Here is a 22833-nt window from a genome sequence, read left to right on the forward strand (position 1 = left end):
GAAATCTTCGGAAAGCATCTTACAAGACATTGGTTTGTCTTCGTGTTCGGAGTTTCTGAAAGAGTGTCAGTCAAGCTTTCGAGAAATTTCAATAATTTTCAAAAAATAACCCTCAAAGCCCGGGATAACCCTTGAATTTTCAAATGGTCATCATTTGGAGACCACCAGATAAATAAATTTTAAAGTAAATGCGGTTAGTTGGTCTTACAACCCTCTGGTGAGTCATCTCTCCTGACCCCTCCTCCTTCTGAGAGTGATTTAAGAAGGAAGGCGGGAAGCAAAGGATGCCTGCCGGAAGAAAGCTAACGATTTCGCAAACATCCTGGAAACGAAGGAAAGCAGTTTGAAATTTAGAAGGAAAGAGGAGACTTATTAAAAATATTCTCCAGAAATTCCTCCAAGAATTTCTCAAGGAATTCCACCGGGGATTACTCCGGCGATATCCACCATGAACTCCTCCGTTGATTTTCTTCAGGGACTCCTCATGTGGTTACCAATAGTAATTCCTCGGGGTGTTTCGCTCTCCAGAAATTCCTCCGAGAATTTCCTCCGAAATTGATCCGGTTATTTCTTCCAGAAACTCCTCTTAAGGTTTTCACAAGGATTTCCTCTAAAAATTCCTCCAGAGATTTTTCCAAGAATTCCTCCAGAAATTCCTCAGGAGCTTTACCAGTAATTCCTTCGGATTTCCTCCATAGTTTCTCCAGGATTTCCTCCATATATCCATCCAGATTTTCTGGATTTTGTTCAGCATATGCTCCGAATTTCCTCCAGAGCTCCACCTGAAATTCCTTTGGATGTTCTTCACAGCTCCTTTTGGAATTATTGCGTAGTTCTTCCAGGAACTTTTCCGGATTTCCCCTATGAATTCTTTCGCTGGTCCTCCAGTAATTCTTCCTGAGTTGTTTCAGTAATTCATCCGAAGTTCCTAAAGGAATTCCTTCAGAGTTCCTCCGGGAATTCATTCAGAGTTGCTTCGGGCATAACTCCTAAATTTTCTCCAGGAATTCCATTACTCCGGGCATTCTTCTAAGAATATCTTCAGAGTTCTTCCAGAATTTGCTTTTAGTTTCTCCAGAAATTCTTTCGGAGTTTCTTTAAAAATTCATCCTTGGCCGGGATATCCTTCATGATTCTTCTAGGAATTCATACGGAGTTCCTCAAGCAATTTCTCCAGAGTTCCACAATATTTCCTTCATGAATTTCTTCGGAGTTTCTCTAAAAATTATTTCTCAGTTCCACCAGCAAATACTTCGGAGTTCCTCCAGGAATTCTTTTGGAGGTCCACCAAGAATTTCTTTAGAGTTTCGCATAGAATTTCTTCTAAGTTCTTCCAGCAATTCGTTCAGATTTCTCTCCTTTGGAGCTCCACGGGGAATTTCTCAGCAGTTCTTCCGGAAAAGCCTTCGGAGCTCCACCGAGAATATCTTCGGCGCTCGGCCGAGAATTTTTTCGGAGCTCTGTCGAAATTTCTCCAGGAATTGTTTCGGTTGGTTGGTTGGTTTGACTTTATTAACGAGATTTTTAGCCCTAGGCTAGTTCATCTCGGGACCAACGGCTTTACTTCCCTTCCGAAGGAAGTCGTCACTATAACTTTTTACGTCATAAGTGACTATGTCGGGGATGGGATTCGATCCCAGGTCCTCGGCGTGAGAGGCGAGTGTTCTAACCACTACACCAGGTCCGTCCCCTCAGGAATTGTTTCGGAGTTTCTCCAAGATTTTTTTCGGAGTTTCTCCAGGAATTCTTTCAGAGTTTCTTGAGAAATTCCTCCAGGAATTCTTTCAAAGTTTTTGCCGGGATTTCTTTTGAAGACGCAAGATTTTTTTCGGAGTTTCTCCAGGAATTCTTTCTCCAACAAATCTTTCGGAATTTCTCCAGCAATTCTTATGGAAGTTCTCCAACAATTGCATTACAGTTTCTTATCGAATATCTTCGGATTTCTTCAAGCAATTTCTTCAGATTTCTTCCTTTGAAGATCCACGGAGAATTTTTCAGCAGTTCTTCCGGAAAAGTCTCCGGAGCTCCACCGAGAATTCCTTCGGAGCTCTGCCGGGTATTCCTTCGGAGCACTTTAGAAATTTCTTTAGGAACTGTTTCGGAGTTTCTCCAAGAATTCTTTCAGAATTTCTCCAGAAATTCTTCCAGAGTTTCTTGAGAAATTTCTCCAGGATTTCTTTCAAAATGTTTGCCAAGATTTCCTTTGCAGACGCAGGAATTCTTTCGGAGTTTCTCCAGAAATTTCTTCATAGTTCCTCTTTATTCTTATGGAAGTCCTTCAAGAATTGCTTTAGAATTTCTCATAGAATATCTTCGAAGTTCTTCCAGCACTTCCTTCAGATTTCTTCCTTTGGAGCTCCACGGGAAATTTCTCAGCAGTTCTTCCGGAAAAGCCTCCGGAGCTCCACCGAGAATATCATTCTGAGCTCTGCCAGGAATTCATTCGAAGCTTTTTCGAAATTTCTCCAGGAATTGTTTCGGAGTTTCTTGAGCAATTCCTTCTGAAATCTTTCAAAATTTTTGCCGGGATTTCCTTTGAAGACGCATGTATTTCATGATGCTCCAGAAATTTCTTCAGAGTTCCTCCAGGATTTCTTCCATAGTTCAGGATTTTCTTCGGAGTTTTTCTAAAATTTATTCCGCAGTTCCTCCAGCAAATCCTTCGGAGTTTATCCAGGAATTCTCATGGAAGTCCTCCAAGAATTGCTTTGAAATTTTTCATAGAATTTCTTCGGAGTTCTTCCAGCAATTACTTCAGATTTCTTCCTTTGGAGCTCCACGGGGAATTTCTCAGCAGTTCTTCCGGAAAAACCTCCGGAGCTCCACCGAGAATATTTTCGGGGCTCGGCCTATAATTCCTTCGGAGCTCTTTTGAAATTTCTCCGATAATTCTGTCGGAGTTTCTCCAGGAATTCTTTCATAATTTTTGCCATGATTTCCTTTGGAGACGCAGGAATTCTTTCGGAGATCCTCCAAAAATTCCTCGGAGTTCTTTCAGGAATTATTTTGAAGATCCTCCAGAAGTTTCTCCAGTCTTCATCCGGGATTTCCTCCATAGCTCCATCAGAAATTTCTTCGGAGTTTCTCTAAAAGTCATTCCACAGTTCCTCCAGCAAATCCTTCGGAGTTCCTCCAGGAATTCTTTTGGAGGTCCACCAAGAATTTCATTGGAGTTTCTCATAGAATTTCTTCGGAGTTCTTCCAGCAATTTCTTCAGATTGCCTCCAGAAATTACTTTGGAGCTCCAAGAGGAATTCCTTCGGATTTTTGCAGTTCCTCCAGCAATTTTATCAAAGCTTCTCCAAGAATTCTTCAAAGTTCCTCTAGTAATTCCTTCGGAGTTCCACTAAGAATTCTTCTGGAATTACTCCGAGAATTCCCCTAGTTTTTCTCCGGGAAATCCTTCAGAGTTTCTCCGGGAATTTTTCAAAAGTTTCTCCTAGAATTCCTCCGAAGTAGGTACCTTCAGAGTTCCTCCTGTAATCCTTCCGGATTTCCTCCAGCAATTCCTCTGGAGTTCATCCAGCAATTCCTCGGAAGTTCTTCCGGAGTTCCACCGGGAATTGCTCCAAATTTCTTCCGGAGTTCCTCCAGCAATTTCTCTGGATTTAAACCAGCAATTCCCAGGTAGTTTCTTTGGAGCTCTACCGGAAATTCCTTCGGGTTTTCTCCAGGAGTTTAGCTTGGAGTTCCTACAGGAACGCCCTCGGAGTTCCTCTAGGATTTTTTGAAATATCCTCCAGGTATTCCATCAGAGTTCCTCCGAGAAGTTCTTCGGAGATCCACCGGTAATTCCATCAGATTGTCTTCATGATTCCTCCAGCAATTCCTAGTGAGTTCCTCCAGTAAGTCCTTCGGAGTTCCACACGGAATTTCTTCGGAGTTTTCCCCAGCAATTCTTCCAGGGTTCCTCCGAAGTTTCGCTGAGAATTCCTTCAGAACTTCCCAAAATTTTCACGGACGGGTCTTTTACGAAGTATTTGGGAAACTTCTCAGTTTTTTCAGTTTAGGACAATGTTTCCATGTCATGAAAATGCTTTCCACAAGTCCCAAGGATTCTTAACTGGACTCCTGTAGAGATATCTCGGATTTTTTAGAGAATTATGCCCAAAGCCATTTGGAAAGCTTTTCACGTGTCTATGAGTAGAGTAACATTTTCGGAAGTTTCTAAGAAACTATTTGAAAAGCTTCTGGAAATTTTTGAAAACATCTGGAAAGCTCTCGTTCGAAGTACAGTTTCTAACATTTAAAAAACACTTTCCACAAAAGTTTAAGAGACTGCACCGGATTCCTTAAAAGATATCTTGAATTTTGTGAGATCTATATATAAAAGCCTCTGGAAATGTCGCGTCTCCGTATCGTTGAAAACTTTTGATAAGTACCTATTTCAACTCTTCAGAAAATGTTTCTGAATCCCTTGAGGATTTGGTGGTAACGCACTTTTAACAAACGTGCTTCAATGCTATCGTGAAATTTATTTAAAAGCAGTAATCCCGTCCAGGCAAACGTCGTCTCGCCATCAAGTAGGCTGTTGAAAAATGACATGCAATCTTCCATACAAAATGACAGACAGATTTCGTTTTACGACTGTTTCGAACACTTTAAAAAAATATGTTTTTTTTTTTTGTTTACGCACGAACACGCGTTGACCCGTTTTCACGCCATTGCGTGACATACAAACACCATTCCATTTTCATTTAGGCTAATAGATAGATAGATCTTCAGCAAATTTTCTCAAGGAAAACTGTAAAGTATACGGAAATCATATCCTAACTCAAGCTACCAGAATGCTCTTTCGGAAGCTAAGCACATGTTTTCCAGAAGCTTATGGGCAGCTCTCCATGGATTTCCGAGAAACTTTTTCCGAAATCTTCAGGAAGCGATTCCTTATTGACCTAATAGAATTCCTTGAGCCCTTTGCCTTAGGGAGACACTTTCCAAATGAAAGAGAATATTTCCCAAAATCACCAGAAGACTTCACTGAACTAGAGTCGTACACTTAGGCAAAAAAAACTTATTATTTTTTTAAGGAATAATTATGATTTGGCGCCACAACTCACTGCAACTGGCAACTTCACTCAGATACTCTTCTAAGTAATAACTGAAAAGATCAGGTCAATCTCCAGGAGAATATATTGGAATATATATATTGGAAAATACCCTCAAGAAGTTAGAAGTTATAATCTTGCAGAACTAGTTCCAAATACTTTGTAAAAGTTCTTCGTGAACTTTTTTCACGACTTGTCCTACTTCTAAAGAACCTTCAAAACATTTTACTGATTTTCGGAATATCCCTTCAAAAAAAAAAAATATGGCAGAAATCAGTGAAGTCTATTGTACATTTGATGGAACACTTCTCAATACTTGTAAATTGATTGTTGAAGGAACAAAAGATCCTTAAGGATTTTTTTAGAAAGTCTTTCGGAGGAACCATGAAGTTCGACGATGAATTTATACTTGTCTAGAGTTTCGGACGAATTGTCCCAAAAGCATCTTTAGTTTCTAGTTACGAGTCGAAGGTTTTAAACGAATCACTCAGAATTATTATTTTCAATGCTTTCTCGCTACCTAAATTTTGCTTCCTAAAGGTTTTAAATTTCTAAATTTTTTATTTGCTTAGAAACATTAAGATCACCTAGCAGTTATTTTTCTACTACTGATTTATCAGAAATGGCAAAAAACTTGACTTGAAGTGGAATGAATCCAAAAGATGATACTCAACAAACTCGAAATACATTTTGAGATGCCCTGGAAGATCCTTTCGATGCTTCTGGGAGATCTTTCCAGAAGTATCTAAATGAGCTTCGGAAAGAGCTTCACCAGAACTTTGGAGAAAAAGCTTCGGATAATACTTTTTACGAGTTTTGGAGAAAGCAGAACAGAAGCTTCTGAAAAGCTTCACAGAAACTACTCTGAAGATTTTAAAAGAGCTTCCCAGAGGCTTTTGAAAGACACGTGATATTGGCGTGTCTCTAAAGAATGAAAGAACCGTACCAAAAGTTAGGAAACAGATTTCTGGAAGAAGTTCTTCCGAACATGCCTGTAGAAGATAGAACCAATAACTTAGATAACTTTATCTGGTGATTTCGATGTAAGTCACTTCAAAAGCTTGTTGATAGTCTGCACATTGTAATTGAGTTAAAGTGGAATAGTCGGAAATCTCGTTGGAACCTTAAAAATAAAATCGATTTAGGTAAAGCTTTATACACGAACCAGTTCGTCGAGATTTGTTCATTTTGCAAATTGTGTTCTGGAGACCTGGAAACACTTTGGCACACACAGACAATAGGGTCCTAAAGCCCTGTCCCAATTTTTGTATCAAAAGCTTAAGTTTAGGGCAGAAACACATGTTTACTAGATTTTTAAATGATTTTCATTGGTTTAAATTTAAAAAAAATATGATTTTTCAGATTTTGTCACACCGTTTGGTTTAAACTCAAATTTTGGGTATATTTGGTTTCCGTGTCCCTTCCGAAATGTCAGATAGGAACAACCCCAGTGTTAAAACTATAAGCCCTGTGGCATTTTAGTCGAAAAAGTGAATGTCAAACATGATCACAAGTGTTACAAGTGGAACCATTTTTAAAATTGAAGTTTAAAAATGTTATAGCCTTTATTTGAGCTAGGTAAATTGGTAAAGTAGTTGCAAGAACATGCTCTTTCGTATTATTAAATAAAAACAAGAATTCATTAAACATTTTAGGACCCAATTTTATTTCATTGGAATTTCTCGGACACTTGAATAACACTCTTTCGGAGATTCTATAAGTCTTCACGAAGCTTTGAGTACGTCTTCTGCAGAAGATAAACCCATAACTAGTGTAGGATTTCGAATTTGGAATGATTGTGCTTCGATTTTTGGGGGGGAACGAAAGAACGACTTTATTCGCTCTACTGAATATACGCGGCGATATACAGTGTGATGCGGTTAACGTTTTATTTGCGACTGAACTCGATCTCTGATAATTGTCGGATTTTATCGGTAAGCGGGAAGATAGGTTTAAAGATAGGATCTGATAACGATCGGTGATCCGATCGGATGCTATGATAGCTGAATACAATGTTACCTTGACTGAAGTGAGACAACTATTGATAGCATATTCGAGCAGTTAAATTCAGTCCTTAAATTACGCTACATTTTGATTGAGATTCAACATGCCGGCCACCGTGAAAATGCTAATTTTAACGAATTCATCTACTAACAATCTTCTACTGGCCGGGCTTCATACTAAACTATGTCCTAATCTACTGTTTCGAATTCATTATTGGTTCTTTCCAATTCCAATCCGCTTTATCCGTCGCTTGAGAGTTCAAATAACTTATTCTTCGTGCTACGATGGCATGTCGCTCCTTCTGCTGCTGGGTCTCCTGCTTGCCGTCTTCATTCGGTGTTCGCGCTAACTTCGTCCAGTATTTAGGTACTTCTCCACGTGCTATTTCGGCGACAATTCGGCAATTGCTGGATCGGGCCATGTGACTGTTCGGGTATGGCCGATCGTGTCTGACCTTGGCCTTGCTTGGATGGAAATGGGGTGAATGGTGGGTGTTGGGCTTCCTTCTCATCGGGCTCCTCGGGTCGTCGTCTTCGGGGTGGTATACTGCAAACAAACATAGGCGGCTTTTTCATACTATCGAGAACACAATAAAAACAATACTTAACTGGAGCGGAGGCAACCGGCCTCCACGGGTCCTCTATCGGACGATGACCGTTGGCAGCGAAGCACTGAGCGCGCTTGTGCATTGATGAGTCTGATTTGGTGAATGGTGACATCCTTCAATGAGTGATGATGAGTTGGGTAGCGGAACATCCTTCGAAGCGGGATTCGACGGTGATTGGTTACTAGCTTGGTATCTCAAGTCTTCGCTTTCCACCTAGCTGATCCACAAGTCTATCCGACGTACAGTGGATGCATTGGGTCAGCTACAGACCGTTGAAGCCAGCTTGAACCTCTCTCGTAGTGGTAGATCGGTGCTCGATGACATCGCAGACGCAGGGGGACGAAAATTCTATTATTTTTTTGAAATATAATGAAATACAACGACTTACATGTATGGGAGGCCATTTGACCTCCCAATGGTGCGCAGTGGAACACTGCGTTCGATGGAAGGATCCTAGTTTCCTTCTTTGGGTTCGGCGGCGTCGCCACCTTCGGGTTGATTTGGTAACACGCAGATCTTGGAGATACCTCGGCGATATTCTCCGTCCTTCGTCCTCACATCGACGACTCGGATGCAGTCATCGTCTCCCCGGTAGATCTTCATGATACGTCCGATGCTCCATTTCAGCGGAGGAAGATTGTCCTCCTTCACCAGTACCAACGTGCCGACCTGGATGTTGTTATGCCGCTTGGTCCACCGAGTACGAGGCTGCAGCCCGGACAGGTATTCGGACTGCCATTGACTCCAGATTCTACGGACATACTCCTGTGTCTGTTGATACCGGTCCAGTCGATTGGACGGTATGTCGGCTAGGCTGGGCTCTGGGATGGCAGTGAGCGATCGATGGACCAAGAAATGCCCAGGTGTGAGCACCTCTAGATCGTTTGGATCCGATGATAGCTGTGTCAAAGGACGAGAATTAAGGCAGCTTTCTATTTGGGTTAGCAAGGTCCAAAATTCGTCCTGGTAGAGAATCACATTCCCTACGGTCCGACGCAAATGGTTCTTCATGGACTTTACAGCCGCCTCCCAGAGTCCACCGAAGTTCGGGGATCTGGGAGGGATGAATTTGAAAGTAATTCCATCTTCCAAACAACTACGGGTGACTTGATCTCGATGCTGTTGAGACCGAAACAGACGGGCTAGCTCTTCAAGTTCCCGTTTAGCTCCTTGGAAATTGAGCGCATTATCACATTGAATTAGCTTTGGTTTGCCTCGGCGAGCAACGAAACGCTTCAAGGCGGCTAGAAAAGAGTTGGTGGTCAAGTCTGCTACGCACTCCAAATGGACCGCCTTTGTCACAAGACAGACGAACACCGAGACGTAACATTTCACTGCTGTGGCGCGGCGGGTAGGACGACACATGAATGGGCCACAGTAGTCGACTCCGGTGTGAAGAAATGGGAAGGCTGGTTGCACACGTTCAGGTGGTAGTTCTCCCATAATCTGCTCCAACACCTTCGGTTTGCAGCGGAAGCAGCGTGTGCAAGCGTGGACCACTCGTCGGGCAAGATTTCTGACCCGAAGCGGCCAAAAACGTTCCCGTACAACCGCGACGAGAAGCTGCGGTCCGGCGTGTAAGAGTTTCCAGTGGTAGTGGACCACTATTAGCTCGGTGAGAGGATGTTTATCCGGCAAAATCATCGGATGGCGTTGTTCGAACGAAATAGGAGCATGGCGCAGCCGGCCACCGACCCGCAGGACGCCATCTACCAAAATCGGGTTGAGAGCGACGAGGCGAGAGTTGGGTTTGATTTCTTTATCACGTGCGACATCCAGTAGTTCCTGACCGAACCGTTCTGTCTGAGCAAGCTTCACGAGAACTACTGTGCCTTCGTTAATCTCTGTATTAGAGAGGAATCCAATACGACGACTTCCCTTATCTGCAGTCTTTGTGTTATGCGCGAATCTACGAAGTAAGGCAACGATTCGAACGAGCCTGGAGTATGAAGAATACAACGAAAAGAGCTCGTTTGGGGTCTGTATTTGGGCGGGTAGCGATACTGTCCTTTCCTCTAGTTCCTCGGAAGTGAATGTTCGGTTAGTTGGACGACCAAGAGACGGCCAGAATCTGGATGGTTGCGAAAGCCAATCCGGTCCCTTCCACCAGATAGTGTGCTCACGAAGTTGAGCTGGAGGCATTCCTCTGGAGATTATATCCGCAGGGTTCTCCGAACCTGGCACATGAGACCATATGCCATTGGCTGTAATCCGCTGTATTTCTGAACAACGGTTGGCGACAAAGGTTTTCCAACGAGAAGGGTTTGCGGTAATTTGATAGAGCGTGATCTCAGAATCTGTCCAGAAGAAATTCTTGGCCTTCAGGTTCAAACTGGACTCGACCTTCTCGAACAAGTGGCTCAGCAAGAGAGCGCCACAAAGTTCGAGGCGAGGAAGACTCACAACTCCTCCTTTCAATCCCTTTCCCTTCGGAGCGATCTTGGATTTAGCAGTAAGTAGGTTGACATGGATGCTACCAGTGTGGGATACCGCGCGAATATAAACGCAAGCTCCGTACGCTCTTTCAGACGCATCGGAAAATCCGTGAAGCTCGAGACTCACGACATTGGTGGTTGCGACAACCCATCGGGGTATACTGAGGTCGGCCAGTTGACGAAAACTATCTCGAAGCTGTAACCATTGATGTTGACGAGATTCTGTGAGCGGCTCCTTCCATTCACAACCGTCTCTCCAAAGATCTTGGAGAAAAAGCTTTGCTTGAACCAATATAGGACCAGCTAGACCTAGAGGGTCAAACAAGCGAGCTATGTCCGACAGTACTGACTGTTTGGTGATCGGGATTTGCGTGGTGTATTTCGGAACGCTGAACTGCAACAGATCCGAAGTAGTGTCCCATTGAAGTCCCAATGCCTTTATGGGTGAGGCTGAGGAATCGAGCTCGAAAAGAGTTCGCTCATCCCTCAGATGCGAAGGTACTGCTTCTAAAACGGCCGAACTGTTTGAAGCCCATTTGCGGAAAGGTAGACCAGCTGAGTTAGTCAGTTCGATTAATTCTTGGCAGAGATTCCGACCTTCATCGATGCTATCGGTTCCGGTGAGCATGTCGTCCATGTAAAAGTCACGACCGAGAACAATGGCAGCAGCGGGATGACTTTCGGCACCTTCTTCTGAAAGTTTCTGCAGACATTTTGTCGCAAGGTACGGGACCGAAGACGTTCCGTAAGTAACCGTAGTAAGCTGGAAAGTTTGCAGTGGTTGAGTCGGCGAATCTCTCCACCGGATCCTTTGTAATGGCTGATCTGAATCCCGCACTCGGATTTGCCGATACATCTTTTCGATGTCTGCGATGATGGCAAACTGGGGCATTCGGAATCTAAGGACGATGGTCAGTAAGTCGTCCTGGATGACAGGACCTACTCGAAGAGCGTCGTTGAGGGAAATGCCGCTGTCGGTAGTACAAGACGCATCGAAAACCACCCGTAATTTGGTGGTGAGGCTATCTGGTCTGACAATGCAGTGGTGAGGCAAATAGTAAGCCGGAAATGGACCCGGTTGTTCATCTTCTATAATCTTCATATGTCCCAGCTGGACATACTCATGGATGAACGCGGAGTAAGCTTGCTTAAGCGCAGGACTAGTATTGAGGCGACGTTCCAGAGAAAAGAAGCGACGATCGGCAGTGTCTCTGGAGTTTCCAAGCTTCGAGATCAACGAAGGTTTGGTAGGAAGCGCGACGATGAAACGGCCAGAAGAATCCCTTACAATCGTTTTTGCGAAAAACTCCTCGCATTCTGCTTCTTCAACGGAGTGCGTGCTCTGGATGTAGCACGATTCTATTTCCCAGAACCGCGCTAACTGGTCCTCGATCGTAGAACTTGGCGAAATATGGGCAAGGTGGGAGACCGACACAGGAACCTTCCCTTCTACCTTCCCGGATACCACCCATCCTAGGGCGGTGTTCTGCAAAACTGGCTCTCCGCATCCATTCTTGAGTTGACCGTTACGGAGCAGGTCGTAGAAGATGTCCACGCCTAGTATCAAATCGATTGAACTAGGGCGGTCGAATGTTGGGTCTGCTAATACAATATCCGAAGGCCAATTAGTTCGAGAAACATCGACAGCTTGATTCGGCAGCTCCAACGTTAGCTTGGACAACACATGGAATTTCCAAGTCTCTTCGAAATCAGCACAGTGGGATTGGATACGGATAGATGTGGTGTGTTTGGACGAAACGGACGAAAGGCCAACCCCGCTGATTGGAACGAATTCCTTGGTTCGACGAAGCTTCAGTTTTTGGGCGAGATTCTCCGAGACGAAGTTCAGCTGCGATCCAGAATCCAACAAGGCGCGGGCCCACAATGGAGAACCAGATGAAGTGAAAACCTTCACCAGAGCCGTCGACAAAAGAACGGTGGCAGGAACAGTGTGCTGGGCTTCGGTGAAAGGCATCGAAAAGTGGCTGGTTTGAGGGGCAGGGACCGCGGTGGCTTGGGTTTGGATTTCGACTTGCTGAGACTGTTTATGCAGAAGACTAGACTGAGGACGGTTGGTCGGAGTTGTGGACGACGATGGCTGAGAGTCTGACGGTTTGATGGTCGGTTGGACCGATGGATTATTCGAGGCGACGGGTCTCTGATGCAACATTGTGTGGTGTCTTTGCTGGCACACTCTGCAGGTTCCACTCATGCAAGCTTTAACGATATGCGAAGGTGACAGACAGTTGATACAAAGAGCGTTTTTCTTCATGGCTTCAAACCGCTGTGCAGGAGTCATTTTTCGAAACACTTCGCATTGGTAGGGCGAGTGAGCTACCTGTTTACAGAAGGGGCAGGATTTTTGAGCGGTAATGGCTGAATGTGCTAAATTCGGCTTGTTTGCTTGTGTAGGGGGACGGTGTGTGGAGGAGCGAGAGGGATCGGATGGTCGACCTTTGGAAGTGTCGATTGATTGCAAGACGAGGCTATGGCTGCGTAGGAAATCAATGAGTTCAGTGTATGTAGGGACCATGGTTGACTTTCGATGAGTCTCCCAGTGACGTAACGTTACAGGATCTAGACGAGAACTGACCATGAAGACCAACAACGTACTCCAGTTGGCTGGCTGTTCTCCTGCTTTCTCCAGCATCATCAAATTACGCTCGAAAGTATCTATTAGGCGATGTAAAGACTCATGGCATTCCCTCTTTATTGAACCGACAGAAAACAGCGCTTCAACATACGACTTTACAATCAGGTATTTGTTTTCATACCGCTTCTCAAGGAGCTCCCACGCCACTGCATAGTTGGCGGAGGTTACCTCAATCACCTCGACCACACGCTTTGCTTCCTTCGAGAGTGACGAAAGAAGGTAGGAAAATTTATCCACGTCGCTGAGTTGCGGGTTTGAGGCAATTAGCGACTGAAAGGAATCACGAAACGACGGCCATTCTTTAATAGTGCCGTCAAAAGTTGGCAATTTGATCTCCGGTAGTTTTACTCGAATCTGCTGTACCGGTGCCTGGACCAGTGTGGGTTCCCGAGGAATATCTCCATTAGCGCGAATTTTCGATAAAATGAAACCCTTCAGCCTCAAATACGTGGATTCAAAATTTGCACGTGCTTCTCTATTCACTTGCTCGAGAGATTGTGGATCAACTTCAATTCCTGCCTCCGATTGTTCTAGTGCCTTTGCTTCCAACTGTTGCTTGAGCGTGTTCTGGAAATCTTCAGAAACCTCTAACTGCAACCTAGTGTCCTTATAATCATCAAAAATCTCCTCTAAACGCTCCTTCCAACCCTCAAGCATTACCCTATCTCTATCTTCTTGATAGTTATCTACCAAATGCGCTAAATTCTTCAATGAATCGCGGCAGAAACGCTCTCCTTTCGCCAACCTTCTCAAATTTGGAGCCATCATTAGCACTTAAACAATCGTAGTAGGCTATACACGTGCTTAACACAGATCAGCAAATTCTAAAAATCCACGATTTACTACCAATCAGCTCATGCAAAAATTCTCAAAAATTCAGCGATGCAGGAAATTGCAGAAAAGTGGTATTTCCTGACGATCGGGTCACATGCAGCATGCAGTTCAGTACTTACAGTCGTTGATGAGGTACCCAAGCCACCTCACGCGGTGATGCCCAAGCCACGCTGCTCAGCGACACCCAAGCCAAGCTATCGAATTCGGCGCCAAAGAAATCTGGAACAATACTTCCTCACTCTCAATAGCACGGCTTCACAATTGAAATATTCTTCGGTGGCTTCTTTTTGCACTTTATCAGCGACCGATAGCACCAACCACTTGATCACAGCGACCACGCAACTTAAGGTTCAATCGTTCAATTCGATTCGTTTTACATTTATCCACTTGTCCGTTTCTTTTCTCGATCAGTCACAGTTTTTGCACGAAATCACTCGAGATCACTCCAAACCGACGACGACAAAATCGCAAGCACAATTCCCAAAAGCAAATCATCCGGCTCGAAGGACCATACTTTATGTAGGATTTCGAATTTGGAATGATTGTGCTTCGATTTTTGGGGGGGAACGAAAGAACGACTTTATTCGCTCTACTGAATATACGCGGCGATATACAGTGTGATGCGGTTAACGTTTTATTTGCGACTGAACTCGATCTCTGATAATTGTCGGATTTTATCGGTAAGCGGGAAGATAGGTTTAAAGATAGGATCTGATAACAGTGCGCATCGTACCTTCGTGCTGTGCGTACACGAATTCTCTCTGCTCTTGGAAGTTTTCTTAAAAACTACCTAAAGCAATAAAACAGTACTTTTCAGTGCTACACAAACAGTACTTTTCAGTGCTAAAATTAAAAACGGTACTTTTCAGTGCTACTTAAACAGTACTTTTCAGTACTATTTTTTCTACTATTGATCCCTTTACGATCCTTGTTTGGACCCGTGCCTTCGATTTTTCGTTGGACCCGTTGGCGAAAGCTAGCGGTGGTAATCCATCTTGGACACCGTCTAGGGAAAAAACCTCTAGAAGGTCACGTCTTTCTCGTTTATTAACTAAACATGGTATCAACAACTAACAAAAGGAAGGGTGAATCTCTGAATTCACTACTTCCTTCCAAAAAAGTGGGTTTTAAAACTGTCACTACACGTGGCAAGAATGGAAGAAAGGACGCTTCTCCGGAATGCGAAGTTTCTTCCAAGGGTGAAATGAATAATTGTATTGAAATGAGCAATCAGTTCGATGCTCTAGACAAATTTTCCGAACACCAAATCGAAGCAGCCTCTAGCCCAGGCTCTTTGATTCAAGTGAGGAAGCAAAGAGTGCCGCCTATCGTGGTCAGTTGTTCCGAATTTGGGGGATTTAGGCAGGAGATCTTGAACTCCATTAGGGGAATCAAGGTTTCCTTCCAAATCGCAAAGAAAGGAGACTGTCGCGTTTTGCCGGAAACTCTTAAAGATCGCGAACTTCTTCTCAGATATCTTGAAGAGAAGAAGCACAAATTTTTTACTTATGACGACAAAACTGAACGTTTGTTCAAAGTCGTCTTGAAAGGTCTCTCAAGTGACTATAAGTCACCTGAAGAGATCAAAAATGGAATAAATGATTTACTTGGATTTTCCCCAGTCCAAGTAATCATTATGAAAAAGAGAACCCAATCTGGCATTGTTCGGAAAGGGCTTTCTCAAGAATATTATTTAGTTCACTTTAACAAAAAAGAACTAAATAATATTAAAGCTTTAGAAAAAGCTAAACTTATGTTCGATGTCCGTGTGACGTGGGAACATTTCCAGAAACCTGGAGGAAATTACCAGAACCCCACTCAGTGCCGTCGGTGCCAAAAGTGGGGTCATGGTACAAAAAATTGTCGCATGGATGCTAAATGCATGATTTGCGGAGGTTCTTCTCACGCTAAGGACGACTGTCCTGTGAAAGAAGATACCAGAAAATTTCAATGCGCCAATTGCAAGGGCCCTCACAAAGCTAACTTTTGGGAATGCATTTCACGCAAAAGAGTCGTTGAGGCTCGTGCCAAGCAGATGAAGGATAATATCCGTTACGATAACGGTCGTTTCCGGAATTTGCCTGGTAGAGTATCGAACAATGCTCATTTTTCAGTTAACGATCGCTTGATTAGGAATCATACCCACCAGGAAGATCATAATCATGCTCATTCACAAACAAATTTTAATCCGTCGGGTAGCCGTTCGAATCTTTCAATTTCGAATGTATCTACCCACGGTAAATCCTTTGCCGATATCGTAGCAGGTAATTTGAACTCTTCCCCTGTTCGTTCCATGAGTACCCATTCTACTTGTTTCAAATCAAATGGAAAAAACCCTACCGCCACAGGTAACTCCTACCCCGCTTCTTCATCTACCGAAAATTCCAATGGGAAATCATCAGATGATATGTCTGCCTCTGATTTTAATTTTCTAACTGAACAATTGAATCTAATGATTGATGCAATGTTCAAAGCCACCACTATGACTGAAGCAGTCCAAGTAGGTGTAAAATTTACAAATAAAATTGTAATTGGATTACGTTTTTCTAATGGATCCAAATAATAATTTAAATATTTTAAATTGGAATGCTCGTTCTCTGAATGGTAAAGAGGACGAGCTGTTTAATTTTCTTACAGCTAATAACGTGCATATAGCAGTTATTACCGAAACTTATTTAAAACCTGGATCCAAATTTAAAAAAGATCCTAACTTTTTTGTTTATCGTAATGATCGACTTGATGGGGCATGTGGGGGAGTTGCAATCATCATTCATAGGCGTATAAAACATCAACTGTTTTCGTCATTTGAAACTAAAGTTTTTGAAACTTTAGGTGTTTCTGTTGAAACACAGTTTGGTAAATATACTTTCATAGCTGCCTATTTGCCTTTTCAATGCTCTGGACAGCAAGTTAATTGGCTTCAAACTGACTTGCGAAAATTAACTCGCAATAAGTCAAAATTTTTTGTCATTGGAGACTTTAATGCCAAACATCGGTCATGGAATAATTCTCAAAGTAATTCCAACGGCAGAATTTTATTTGATGAGTGCTCTTCAGGATATTTCTCAATTCAATACCCTGATAGCCCTACATGTTTTTCCTCTTCTAGAAATCCATCTACGATTGACTTGGTCTTAACCGACTCTAGTCATCTTTGTAGCCAATTAGTTACTCATGCTGATTTTGATTCTGATCATGTCCCTGTTACATTTCAAATATCGCATGAAGCGATTATCAATCCTATCAGCTCCACTTTCAATTATTTACGAGCCGACTGGAATATATATGAAACGTATGTTGACTCCAATCTTGATGTTAACATTTCTTTAGAAACTAAAATTGATATTGACAATGCTCTTGAAACTTTAACAAATTCCATTGTTGAAGCCAGAAACATTGCAATTCCAAAATGTGAAGTAAAATTTGAATCCGTGATTATAGACGATGATCTTAAACTCTTGATCCGTCTTAAAAACGTGAGGAGAAGGCAATTTCAACGCACTCGTGATCCTGCTATGAAAATTATATGGCAGGATTTGCAGAAAGAAATCAAGAAACGTTTTGCAGATTTAAGAAACAAAAATTTTGAAAATAAAATTTCTCAATTGGACCCCGGCTCTAAGCCCTTTTGGAATTTATCTAAAATCTTGAAAAAACCTCAGAAGCCTATACCGGCATTGAAAGAGGAAAACAAATTATTACTAACTAATTGCGAAAAAGCTCAAAAACTTGCTATGCAGTTTGAAAGTGCGCACAATTTTAATTTAGGACTTACTAGTCCAATTGAAAATGAAGTTACTCAGGAGTTCGAAAATATTCTCAATCAAGAGAACGTTTTCGAAAATGCCTGGGAGACTGATTTGGAAGAAGTGAGAACTATTATTAAAAAATTCAAAAATATGAAAGCTCCTGGCGATGATGGAATTTTCTACATCCTCATCAAGAAACTTCCAGAAAGTAGCTTATCATTTTTAGTTGATATATTTAACAAATGTTTTCAATTAACATATTTTCCTGACAAATGGAAAAATGCTAAGGTTGTTCCAATTTTAAAACCAGACAAAAATCCTGCAGAAGCTTCTAGCTATCGTCCAATCAGTTTGCTTTCCTCCATCAGTAAACTTTTTGAAAAGGTTATTTTGAACAGAATGATGGCCCACATCAACGAGAATTCAATTTTTGCCAATGAACAGTTCGGATTCCGCCATGGACATTCGACCACTCATCAACTTTTACGTGTAACAAATTTGATCCGTTCCAACAAATCTGAAGGCTACTCTACTGGTCTTGCTCTTCTAGACATAGAAAAAGCATTCGACAGTGTTTGGCATGAAGGTTTGATTGTAAAATTGAAAAATTTTAATTTTCCAACATACATTGTTAGAATAATTCAAAGTTATCTGTCAAATCGTACACTTCAGGTTAATTATCAGAACTCCAGATCTGAAAGACTTCCTGTAAGAGCTGGTGTTCCCCAAGGCAGCATTTTGGGACCAATATTATACAATATTTTCACATCTGACTTACCTGAGTTACCTCAGGGATGTCAAAAATCTTTGTTTGCGGATGACACAGGCCTCTCCGCCAAAGGACGAAGCCTGCGTGTCATCTGTAGTCGATTGCAAAAAAGTTTGGATATTTTTTCTTCATACTTGCAAAAATGGAAGATTTCTCCTAATGCTTCCAAAACTCAACTAATAATATTCCCACATAAACCAAAAGCTCTTTATTTGAAACCTTCAAGTAGACATGTTGTCACGATGAGAGGGGTTCCAATAAATTGGTCAGATGAAGTTAAGTATCTAGGACTCATGCTAGATAAGAATTTAACTTTCAAAAATCACATTGAGGGCATTCAAGCCAAATGTAACAAATATGTAAAATGTCTCTATCCCCTTATTAATAGAAAATCAAAACTTTGTCTTAAGAACAAGCTTTTGATATTCAAACAAATTTTCAGGCCAGCCATGTTGTATGCTGTACCAATATGGACTAGCTGTTGTAATACCAGGAAGAAAGCTCTGCAGAGAATTCAAAATAAAATTTTGAAAATGATTCTGAGGCTTCCTCCCTGGTATAGTACCAATGAGTTACATAGGATATCCAATGTTGAAACATTGGAACAAATGTCAAATAAAATAATCAATAATTTCAGGCAAAAATCGTTACAATCTTCTATTGCCACGATTAATGCGTTATATGTTTAGGTTAAGTTAGGTTAAGTATATTAAAAACTTTTTTTTTCTCTTATAAGCAGGTGAAATCAACTCACCTGTAAAAAATCTGAACTGCTACGGCAAATGAAATGTAATATGTTGTTAACAAAATGTTAATAAAATCTTAGATTTGTTTTACCAAATTAGGATGATAGTGTTGTCTAATAACACAGAACACCTAGATATAAGAAATAATGAATGTAATGTTTGGAATGATACTAATAAAGAAATTAAAAAAAAAAAAAAAAAAAAAAAAAAAAAAAAAAAAAAAAAAAAAAAAAAAAAAAAAAAAAAAAAAAAAAAAAAAAAAAAAAAATAGGATCTGATAACGATCGGTGATCCGATCGGATGCTATGATAGCTGAATACAATGTTACCTTGACTGAAGTGAGACAACTATTGATAGCATATTCGAGCAGTTAAATTCAGTCCTTAAATTACGCTACATTTTGATTGAGATTCAACAACTAGTAAGCTGCTTTCCGGAGATTTTGGTGCGAATCCGAATTTCTAGGAAGATTTTTCGAAAGCTCGGTTTTTCATTTATTTATTTCTTTTAGGTTTAGGGAAGCTTTTTCAGAAGCTTCTGGAAAGCTTTTGAAAATCTTCTGGTAAGTTCGGAAAACTCGGAACAAGTATTAGACACACTTTTCACAAGACTCCAAGAGACTCCACTGGGAACCTGAAAAAATCGAAGTTTGTAATAAGGGGTCATGCACAAATTACGCCACGCTCCAAGGGGGTCGAGCCAAGCGTGACAAGCCTTACAAAATTTTCGGAGGACTTATACAAAAAATGTGACAAAGGGGTTCGTAAAAGTTAAAATTTAGCGTGGCATAATTTGTGTACCATTCCTAACTGTTGCCACAAGTCTTGGGAAAGTCTTCCATGCGTCTATTTGAATGTCAACAGAGTTTCAAATTAGCAGTCTTCCAGCATAGTGAAGGGATACATCAATGAACTCTCCTAAATAAAAAACTAATCTCTTCAAAAGTAGATTTAACTGATCTCTCCAGAGGTAGCGTTCACTAAGCTCTTCAAATGTATTCTGTAAAGATATCCCGAAAATCGGTATAACATTTTTGGCAACACTTTAGTATATTTTGAATATTTGAAAGTTTTGCAACAATTTTTTTCAACAACTTGTCTGGTATCTTCTTGAATTTCCCAAAAACTATCCCAAACTCTTTCTTCAGAGCTCGTTTTTGTTGAAGACATTCTTCAGAAGACTGTTTTGTGAATCTACGCTTAGGATTCTCTATAAAATTCTCCACAGTAGCTTTTATTATGGGTATGAAGCAGTAATAAACCCATTTTTTGGTCAGTTCAGTAGCAATAAAATCGCAAATGTTACCATGATTCAAATTTTTCCCAACGTACCTTTCTTTGCTACACAGACCTTGTCCGCCGATCAAGGCCTGCTGCGTCTGAAGCCGAACGTCTTCATCGTTATTAACTCTTTTCCATTTCTCTTGCCGCGTTTTTTTTTCTTGTCGCGCTAAAATGCGCTTCCATCGGTCTTAATCCAGTCGCACCAACGCACCGGCCTCAGCAGAAGGCTGAGCAGGCGACGAGTGCAACGGCGACGGCTGTAAAAATATGACAACTTCATAATTAAACACGCGAAATATGCGATTATAATTCGACCGGACAATATTTCACTCGCGTCGTCCCAGGCAACTGTCTCCCGATTATAAGTAGGTATTCAGCAGCGCCTACTTTTCTGGTCGTTTCAGCTGCACTTGTTGACATCATCGTCATCATCACCCGCGCCATGTCGCCTCCCATTTAGAACCCTATTCCAACAACGTGATAACATCGCTCTCTGAATTTCTGTTATCACACATCGTAAAACAACAACAAAAAATCCGCGACGACCGACGGTCACGATTCATACGAAGAGGCATCAGCCATCGGATGTTATGATCGCACAACGACCAACGACAGCAACTCGTCAGCTGATAAGGGCGCGAAGGGGGAAATTTTCGCTTCAAAAGCAACAACCAACATGGCCACCGCGAGTTGAAAATTGTTGATGATGATGTAATGTTTCAATCGTGGGAGGCGCTGTTGTTTGTCCCGAGTCCCGTCCCAGCGAGTGCCTACTTCGATTCGATTAATATTTCATAGCTTCAACTTCCTTTTGGTGACGGCGCGCAGTGGACAGTCGCTGCGCATAATAGAATTAATTCTGACCGCGCCCTTCTCACGCGCTTCCGAAGACCGAGGTTGTGGACGTTCGGATGGAATCGATTGTTTCAATGGCAGGGGTGGTGGCGACTCAGTGTCTTGAGAATAGGAACTTTAGAGACATTATAACTGATAAAAGAGATTACTTCCTAAAAAAAGTCTTTCCTTTGAACATCGTTTCTTAGAGTTCTCTCGATACAAAAGTTGAGAAATGTGACTAAACCTACCATTTTGAATACCGTCAACTTTCTGTTAATCGATATTGAAGGAATCATCGAGGTAGCCATGATAAATGACTCCTAATCTGGCTTTGGATAGTTTACCGTACAGACTTTTAGAATACTTGCCTGAAAATAGTGATCGATCATCTAAAAAAAAGACCTGCTACAAGCCCTGCAACGGCAATCTCCCCGTGTTCATCATCGAATACCTTTTCTTCGATCGATCACGTTCCTAAATGGCTGCCATATGAAATGTAAATGATGATGGCAACCGCGCGCAGTGCATACTGATTACTGACATTCCCTCAAACTCACCTGTACAATCGTCGGTAGAAAGCTGACAGACTTCTTAAAGTTCTTCTTGGTCTTCATCAAACCTCCGCTGAGGGCCGACGGTACCAGGGCCGGCGGAGGTCTACTGTGGGGGGGCTGTTGCAACCTAGGCACTGCCCCGGCCCCGGAGTTGGCACCAAGGTGTTGCATCAGCTTGCCGCCACCGCCTACTGCGATCGAGCCGCCGCCGCCATTGCCATTCAGCATCAGTGAGGACGCAGCCATCGAACCTCCCGACGACGACGACGCGCCGAAAAGGGCCGATCGAAAGGACGTAAGCGAAATCTGATGGGATGCTGGTGACTGAGGCGTTGTCGCCGGCTGTGGGGGACCCACTTTGAGCGGTGCCTCGTAGAAGGGAGCCTCCTGGAGCGAGTAGTCCGCTAGTGCTTCGTACGCCTCCAATTCCATTGCTTGCGCGTACCTGTATGGGAAAAAAGGAGAATCTTTCTATTAGAAAAATCAATTATTTAAGAGCTGACTGGAATACATATAAGATTTAAGCTGGAACGGTCGTAAAACTAAATTCTGGGTATAGGGAACAACCCTAATTGGTTCAAACCCAAGTTTTGTGTGTATTTTGTTTTCTGCGTCCCTTCCAAAATGTCAGATAGGAGCAACCCCAGTGTTAAAAAGTTGAACCTCTGTGGCGTTTTTGTCGAGTAAGTGGATGTCAACCATGGTCAAAAGTGTCAAGGTTTGGATCTATTTTTTTAATTGAATTTTAAATATGATACACCGTGATATTTAATAAAAACATGAATTATCAAACATTTTAGGACCCTGTTTCAAAATTGGACCAAACCCTAACAAGGCTTCTTTTGCCCAATCAGCTTGCATTTCTTCGTCATATGTTTGAAACGATACTAATGAAGGAAGATCTATTATTACAGAAGATGAAACGCCATAAAAAACGTTGAAATCTCGCAAATGGACTACTGTGATTAACCAAATGAACCATAACAATCAACGGACAACAAAAGCCCATCAGCCTACTCTGATCCCGCCGAGCGCCATATTTCGCCTCAAATTACGATTATTGTCGCAGAGTTTTGACCGCACACAATGGCTGCCCATCAAAAGACCGCACATTGTCGATAAAACCGTCCGAACAAATTGACGCTCGCTCGAAAACGAAACCCGTGTCAAAATTATGAAAACAAAAGCCGTGATGGAATTTGGCGGGGCCAATAAATTATAAACCGTCCGAAATATGCGCGTGGGTGTCGCGCAAAATGCTTTGTAAATTTTTCAAATCATAAAAGCAGTAAATAATCTACCTCTTTCCTCTCA

General features: G+C 42.1%; 1 protein-coding gene across 1 annotated transcript in view; it reads right to left on the reverse strand.

The window, feature by feature from the left end:
- LOC5579075 (ETS-like protein pointed) overlaps positions 1 to 22833 on the reverse strand; it is a 412535-nt gene that overhangs the window by 342283 nt on the left and 47419 nt on the right. Inside the window, exon 2 of the mRNA XM_021838386.1 lies at positions 21523 to 21964. Coding sequence (XP_021694078.1) covers positions 21523 to 21951 — 429 coding nt within the window. The 5' untranslated portion in view covers positions 21952 to 21964. The remainder of the gene's footprint in view (positions 1 to 21522; positions 21965 to 22833) is intronic.

Source organism: Aedes aegypti, chromosome 1, assembly GCF_002204515.2.
Source record: "Aedes aegypti strain LVP_AGWG chromosome 1, AaegL5.0 Primary Assembly, whole genome shotgun sequence".
Taxonomy (NCBI): Eukaryota; Metazoa; Arthropoda; class Insecta; order Diptera; family Culicidae; genus Aedes; species Aedes aegypti.